Raw genomic sequence first — 8,221 nt, forward strand, 5'->3', positions numbered from 1 at the left:
CCCCCCCCCCCTTTCAGCTCACCGCACACACAGCTTCATCTAAACTATCTTCACTCCTAGTGTTCTCCTTCCAGCTCTCCGCACACGCAGACTTCATCCAAACTATCATCACTCCTAGTGCCCTTTTTCCAGCTCACCACGCACTCGCACTTCAACCAAAGTATAAACCTCAACCTTCTTTCCCCCTTTTCAGCTCTACGCGCTCGCACATGTCTTTCAAAGTGTCCTACTCACTCCTCGTGTCCCTGTTCCAGCTCTTTACACACGCACACTTTGTCCAAAGTATCATCAACGACCTTCTTAATCCTTATTCAGCTCTCCGCACACGCAAAGGTCCCCCAAAGGGCCTTTTTTATCCCACGTGCCCCTTTTCCAGCTTTTCACATACGCAGACTTTGTCCAAAGTGTTCCCCTCAAACCTACACGGAGAAAAATGGATGTTCAAAGGGTAAGACTGTAGCACCTAACCTAATACGCAGATATTCATGCAAAACATTTAACACCTTTTTGAGATGTTAGGCGCATGCGCATCGCGCATTGCAATTTCACGACACTTGAAAGCTATATATATATTCAATATTAAAATTATGGAATATTACAATTTTGGAACATTTCCAAAGAATAAAAATTAGATGTCCTTAAATAAAATTGGATAACGACTTTTTTTGGTCTAAAGAAGAGAAAAACGATCTTATGTTTTAGGTTTATGGACTTGACACATTTGACGAAAGGTTTATAAATTTGAAATAAAATTTGAGTTTAAGTAACTTAAAATGGATAGAATATTTAATTCAGAGTGCAAATCATTCGTTCTCCGATTATACATCCACATTTTTATTTTGAATTAGTAATATTGAATATAACCTCAACTTGACTGAATGCATCATCTGGTCGACATTGTATACCCTTTATCTGTTTTTCGTTCGTGTACGAACATTAAAGTTTAATTTAAAATTCACAAATAAGTTATCAATTAATTCCTTAAATGACCATAAATAAGTAAACTCCTCAAATATTTACAGACGTACTTTGACATAACCATACATGTAATATCTCGTATTTTTTAGTTGAACATTTTGAATGTTAGAGGGTAACATTTCACTTTTTAAGATCTACGGATGCTAACTTCGAACATCTAGATTGTTGTCCTATAGTTAAACATATAATATGTTAACCCTGAACATCTAGATTTTACTTTTGAACATCCATTTTTTTCCGTGTAGTACCCCTTTTCCTAGCTCTCAACACTCTAAACTTCACTCGAAGTGCCCTTCTCACCCCCTAAAAAAAAACACTGAATATTTTTTATCTAAAAGCACTACATAATAACTGAACTGAAGCAATGATATAATATTCAACGGTAGGCTGATGTTGAACTCATATAAATCTTAGTTAATTTTTATTATTTGTTATTTTTGTATGGACACAACTATATAAGTGCACTATGATAAAACAAAAATATATAATTTATAAGTTTTATTGATTCGATCAAGTTTTTTTCGTTCATTTTTATTATCTGTTATTATTTTTTAAGAGATACAACTATATAAGTATACAATGATAAAGCAAAAAAGTACAATTTATTACAGTTTTATATAACAAGAGTAAAATGTTACAAGCAAGATTTAAACAAATATTCCGCATACTTCAATTTGTATCATCCTCGAAGAAAATCAGATTTGAAGAGAAGCTTACAGCATAGGGGCCTACTTAAACAAATTTTCAAAATTAAAAAAATATATTTTTCAATCCCACTAAATTCTTTTATCAAGAGCTTTAATTTAAGTCATTCTCGAAAAATGTTTGACTAAAAGAAGAGGTTCTAGCTCATGGGGTCCTCTTATCCATCAATTTTCCAATCCCTTTCCCTATCTCCCTAAATGATTGTTTACTAATAATGTTAAATTTAAATAGTTAACAGATTTTTCCCAAGATTCCCCTTATTTATTCACTTTGTTAACTTGTTATTACTTTGAACTACTTTGTTAAACATTCATTTTATTGGTTACAGATTTAGATTTTCTTGTTAAAAATAGTTTTTTTCTATTTAAAATTTAAGTTTTTAACTGTCAAATGAACTATTCCATTTTTGTGAAAAAATGTTTTTTTATGTTGAAAATTTTACTATATAATTAAAAATTCACATATTTTGTTAAAAACTCGTCTTTTTCAGTGTAAAATCAATGTTCTTCATTAAAAATTCAACTAATTATTCAAAAGTTGAACTACATTATTGAAAATCTATTTTATTAGTTGAACATTTAACTGTTTGATTGAAAGTTCAACTACCGTTTTACTTACAATTAAACACCGTAATCTGAACCACTGTAATCCCTGAAAAAGAAAAAATTGTCCTTAGAACCATTCTTGTGATTACCTTGACATTTAACAAAAAAAGGATTTCCTTGTATCAGCTGTGTGAATAAAATTTATTGCCCGCTATGTGATTATTTAACATGCAAATTAAAGTCTTGTACACAATGACGTTTCCTGGCGTTAAATGTATACTTTTATTGCATTTGCATGGGTGGATTAAACTACACATTTCCTTCTTTTTTTTAATGAGAAAATTCCAATAATCACGTGATTACATTACGTTTTGGCTACTCTAAGCAGCGAACTAACGATACCGATATCTGAGTTTAATAAATCCCATGTGCTTGTTAGCTGTCCAGAATTTCTCGCTTAATTATGGAATCATTTGTCAAAATACTTTTGAGATTAAATAAATTAGGAAATATTCAATATAATAAAATAAATAATTATATAAGTAACACACATTAAACTACTTACTCAGCTTCCCTTTTTTTTTTAGTTTTACACTTAAATTCTGACTATGTTAATAAAAAACCAACCAGCAAAATTCAACTATTTTTCGTTGAAAGGTCATTCCTTTTAACTGAAAAGTTTACTATGGTATTTTTAGTTCAGAATTTATATCTTTTGGTTAAAAATGCTACTATTTGATTGAAAATTTAATCATTTTCTTGAAATTCCAACTGTCTTTTAATAAGTCATTTTGTGGTGAACAATTCAACTGTTTTGTTGCGTCACTAAGATTTAAAACTGAGCACTAATCAGACCACTTTAGCTGCCATGTTACTTTTCGAAATTTTGACCAATCAGGTTTCGTGGCCGCCGTGGCACTTCTTGACACATGGTCCAGATGATTGTTTAAATTAACCTTTAAATGCCTAAAAACGAGAAATAGAAAATAAAAGCTAAATTAAGCGAGTTCAAAAATATAATAAATAGAGAATGAATTTACAAATCAGTGAAATCCTTAAAGTTGCTAGATTATTTGCTAAAAAATATGCTGTGTCTGTATGTGATTCTAATATCGCCGCAAAAATTAAGACCCCCCACTTTAGAAGGCAATAACTCCGCAGAAAAAAATGTGAGGAAGTTCGAATAAGAACCACATGAATCCGCCAAGTTTTCTGAATAAAATGGTGTTTTTGTAATTTGCGTAAAAAAATTTCGATCCGAGCTATTTAGCAAAATACAAGTAAAAATGCTTTCGCGAGGCCCATATTTGAGACACCTTAATTTTCACATGGCCCCAGAGCTAAGAAAATGTTGGAAAAAATTTGAAAAAATTCTGGAGTGTCCTCAACATATTTAGAATGCAGTAGAGAGTTTAAGATTTAAAAATATTGAAAAACGTCAGTTTTACAAGGATTTTTGTTGTACATTTTAAGCCATTAAACACCACGATAGCTCCATTCAATTCCTAAATAGAAACATTCAACAAAAATCCTTGCAAAACTGACATTTTTTAATATTTTTAAATCTTAAGGTTTCTACTCGATTCTAAACATGTTGTAGGACACTCCGGAATTTTTTCAAATTGTTTCCAACATTTTCTTAGCTCTGGGGTCATGTGAAAATTTTTACTTGTATTTTGCTGAATAGCTAGGAACGAAATTTCTTTATGCAAATTACAGAAACACCATTTTATTCGGAAAACTTGGCGGATTCGTGTGGTTATTATTCGGACTGTCGCACATTTTTTTCTATGGAGTTATTGCCTTTGGGAATAAAATTATTATTCTTTAACCGCAAAATATACGAACACGTCGGCAATGGGCAGTAGCGTTTGACCTGGCCAACGAAAACCCTATATTTAATATAAAATCTAGATTTATAGATTGAAAAGCATGTTTATAAACTATTTTAATTTTTTTAAATTTTATATGATTTAGGCAGTTTGAATTTTTGCGCGAAGAATGACATCACACAGATGTAGCCAATCTATGCGTTTGACGAAAAATGGCGTGAGCGGGCGCCATATTCAAACTTTATCAAGAAAAAAACATGCTTCTTATTCAATAATAAATTCTTTTTCTCTGGATATTTTTATAAACTACTGAATAATCAAAATATCTTTTTATTTCACTTCGTGCAATATCCCCATTATTTGGTGAAGAATGCAACATTTTGTGGTTAAAGTTGAATCTTTCTTATTTAAAAATTAGACCATTTGTTTGAAAATTCATCTTGGAGGTTGAAAAATGAACAATTTCGTTAAAATATTATCTATTTTGTTGAAAATTTAACTTATTTGTTAAAAAGCCATTTTTTGCTATAAAAGCCATCTTTCTTGTTTTCTTATGCATTCCTTTCGGATTGCAAATTCTCTTTTTTTGTTGTTGTGAAAATTCAATTGTCTACTAAAAAATTCAATTTTTTTAAACTATGATTTTGTTGAACATTCATCTTTGAAGGTTTAAAATTCGAGAAATTCATTTAAAATGCATATATTTTGCTAAAAATTCTTTTCTTTTTGTTGAAAATTCATAATTGTTGATGAAAATTTAATTATTTTGATAAATATTCAACTATTTTGTTAAAAAATCATTTCTTTGGTGAGAAATTAAATTTTTGTTGTTGTACATTCCTTTTACATTAAAATTTTTTTTTTGTTGTGAAAATTCAACTGTCTTCCAAAAAATTCAATTGTTTGGTGAAAAATGCAACTTTTTCAAGTATAATCTTTCTAGTTTGAAGGTTCGACCTATTGAACGAAAATTCATCTTTGCAGTTTGAAAATTCAACAATTTTGTTAAAAATTCGTCATTTTTATGGAAAATTTAACTTATTTATAAAAAAGCAATTTTTTTGTAGAAAAGTCCTCTTTCGTCGTTGAACATAAACTTCTATGTTTAAAATTAAACTGTCTTATAAAAATGTGCCTTTTTGGCTTTAAAAATCATCTATTTGATTAAATATTCATATATTTCTTTGCTAATTTTTTTTTTCCTTGTTGAAAATTCATAATTTTAGTTAAAAATTAACTTTTTTGTTGAAAAGGCAACTGTTTTATAGAAAAATCGTCTTTTTGGATGAAAGTTTATCAGTTATGTCGACATCTGTTTCCTTTTTCGACAAAAAAATCTTTCTTCTTTGGAAATTGTTTGAATGAAAATTCATCTCTTTTAGTTAAAAATGAAACTGTTTGACTAAAAATTATTCTATTTTCGTTAAAGATTCAACTCATTTGTTAAAAATCCCCCTTTTTGGTTCTAATTAAACAGTTGTTTATTTAAAATTTTAATAAAAAGTTTAAGTTTTAAATAGAAATTGAAGAGATTAATTATGATCTACAAAATCATTAAAATTTAGGAGTTTTGATTTATACATATCTTAAAAATATAAATCGTGAAAAGTAAATAATTTTTAATTTAACATTTCTCCTGTAACCTATTCATCTCCTCACTTACCTTTAAAATCCACTCCATAAAATATAACCCTCATCATTAGCGAATCAAACAATTTCATTCTCCTTACAAAATCGTCTGCGAAAAACCTCTTCCCTAGCCTCCACACCTGCCTTATCTCCACATTTTTCCTTCGCATCCTCTCTTTAATATGACCATCCACTCCCCCATTCCTCCGAAACAGGAAGCCTGGATACACAAACTATTTTACCTCCTCTACCGCTTTTCCCTTCTCCCTTATCTCTCCCACCTCATTTCCTGAACAACATACCCTTCGACATGTCCGCATTTAACTATAACATATTTTTTGTCCAAGTGTCTTCTCAACATTTTTACATCACCTTTCAAGCCGCTTTACTCTTTGTTAGCAGCACTATGTCATTTACATATGCGAGTAACCATATCCTGACTCCTCCTATTCTAACTCCTCCTACCACTCCGGCGGCTAGCTTACTTTCCATATCAGCGATTAAAATTACAAAAAGCGTTGGGCTAAGCGGGCACCCTTGCCTCAACCCCTTAGTCATCCAGAAATCCTTAGAGATTCCCTCCCCTCCTCTCACTCTATCTCTTGTCTCCTCATATACTTTCCTTACCCTCTCGACCTGCCTCTCTCGCATTGCCTCCGACAACCTCCCCCTATCCATTAAAGGGAACGTATCTTTCAGATCTACAAAGAATAGCGTACACTTTGGCACCCTGTTTGGTTAGATCTCTATCTACCACGTGCTGCAAGACGTAAATATTGTCAATAGTACTCCTTCTATTCCTAAAGCCCGTCTGCGTCTCTTGCAATATTCCTTTCCCCTTTAATATCCTTCCGCAGTTATCTGCCAAGACCATCGCGTATATTTTGTACACCGAGTTCATTACCGTAATTCCTCTATAATTTTCCCGCCTCTTCCTATCCCCTTTTTCATACAGTGGTAGGATCAACCCCTCCCTCCACCCTCTTGGGAATCCCTCGCTCCTCCATACTTTTTTTACTACCCCCTTCAGCCTCTTCCTTTAGATCTTTTGTGCCAAACAGTCACGCTTCGTTCTCTACCCCGTCCACCCCTGTTGCCTTAGATTCTTTCAACTTCCTTATCTGCTTCTCTATCTCCTCGTCATTCAGCTCCTCTCCACCTACCTCCCACGTTCTTCTAATCCATTCATCTCTCTTCCGTGTATCTGATCCCTGAAATGAATCTTTAAAAAATTTCCTCTATTCGTCCCTCCCTATCTTCTCACTTATCTCCACGCTACTTTTCCTTAACCTATCAATTATCTTCCACACGCCCACTTCTGTCTTAACACTTCTCAACACCTTTTCCAGCTCTTTTTCCTTTTGTTGCTCTTTCTTCTTACACATCACCCTAAACTCCTTCCTCATTTCTACGTACTCCTCCCTTTTCGCGGTTCCTTCCTTTCACTTCTTCTAATTCTTTTTCACCTTTCTCTTCATCATTTTACATTCCCTATCCCCCCACGACTTCACCATTCCTTTCTTCTTCGTCCTGAATACCTTCTTTTGCTCATATTCTTTTACTTCCTCTTCAGATCCTCCCATATTTCATTTGCCGAATCCTCCGAAATTGCTCTTACGTTGCCCAACTACTCCTGACACTTCTCTATCGCCTATCTCGTCCATACTCTTTAAATATTTAAAAAACATGCAAAATTAGATCATTTCGGATTATAAACATTAAAAGTTCAAGAATTTTTAATTCGAAATCCTCAAGATAGACCTATTTCTAAAAGGTGTTCAAAATTTCATGAAAAAAACACATAAATATTCCTAATTTAACAATCTAGCGAATTTTCAATTGTAAATAATTAAATATCTTAAAAATAGATCACTGTCCCGAATTAACTTATTTTTTTTTGCTTCAAATTCATAGTGGAATTACTGAAATCCGATGAGAATTAAAACAAAATTAAAATTGTGCGAAATCCGATCTACACATTTTAATAATTATTTCAATGAATCATGAATTAATTAGGGAACGAAATCAAAATGAATCCCTTTCAATCAATTTTTCTAAGTTTTTAAAAATTATTTCATTTAATATTTAATAATATTATTAATATTATTAATAATAAAAATAATTGATCACTCAACTTAAATTTTATTTTATATTTAGATACTTTGCTGATACCCTTGCACACAATGAGGTTGGTGGACCAACCAATCACGGAGGTCGCGTGGAAGCGACGACCAACCAACAAACACCGACCAGGTTGTCTTCACCGATAACACAAAATCATACAGTTCCGACAACCTGCATTTCCGGTACAACTCCTGTGCCTCCCGGAAGTATATATAAGGATCCTCAAAACTATGTTCATCCGTAAGTTTCAACTCTCTTCTTCTAAAACATTCCCTCCCCTTACCCCTCAGCTTTCCCATCCCGCATTCCCCTACTTCACCTCCCGACAGTTGCCCTACATCAACTTCTGCCATTTCCAATACCACCCCTCCCCTCATTCCTTATTATTTGACCTGCTCCTCCTTTCCT

The 8,221-nt window shown here is 32.4% G+C and overlaps 1 protein-coding gene and 1 long non-coding RNA gene across 5 annotated transcripts in view; one reads left to right on the forward strand and one right to left on the reverse strand.

Annotated features, from left to right (window-relative positions):
• LOC117176938 (myelin regulatory factor-like protein) overlaps positions 1–8,221 on the forward strand; it is a 277,814-nt gene that overhangs the window by 160,048 nt on the left and 109,545 nt on the right. For all 4 annotated transcript variants that reach the window (XR_004467639.1, XM_033367340.1, XM_033367341.1 and 1 more), the window contains one exon: positions 7,847–8,053. Coding sequence is in view for 3 of the 4 variants with exons in the window: in XM_033367340.1 (XP_033223231.1) it covers positions 7,847–8,053 (207 nt within the window). In the remaining variant the exon portion in view is untranslated. The remainder of the gene's footprint in view (positions 1–7,846; positions 8,054–8,221) is intronic.
• LOC117176939 lies at positions 1,624–2,947 on the reverse strand. Its single transcript, XR_004467640.1, has 3 exons — positions 2,794–2,947; positions 2,302–2,334; positions 1,624–1,706 (listed from the first exon to the last, which is right to left on the reverse strand). It is a non-coding gene; the product is annotated as an uncharacterized LOC117176939 (long non-coding RNA).

This window comes from Belonocnema kinseyi, chromosome 7, assembly GCF_010883055.1.
Source record: "Belonocnema kinseyi isolate 2016_QV_RU_SX_M_011 chromosome 7, B_treatae_v1, whole genome shotgun sequence".
Classification (NCBI taxonomy): Eukaryota; Metazoa; Arthropoda; class Insecta; order Hymenoptera; family Cynipidae; genus Belonocnema; species Belonocnema kinseyi.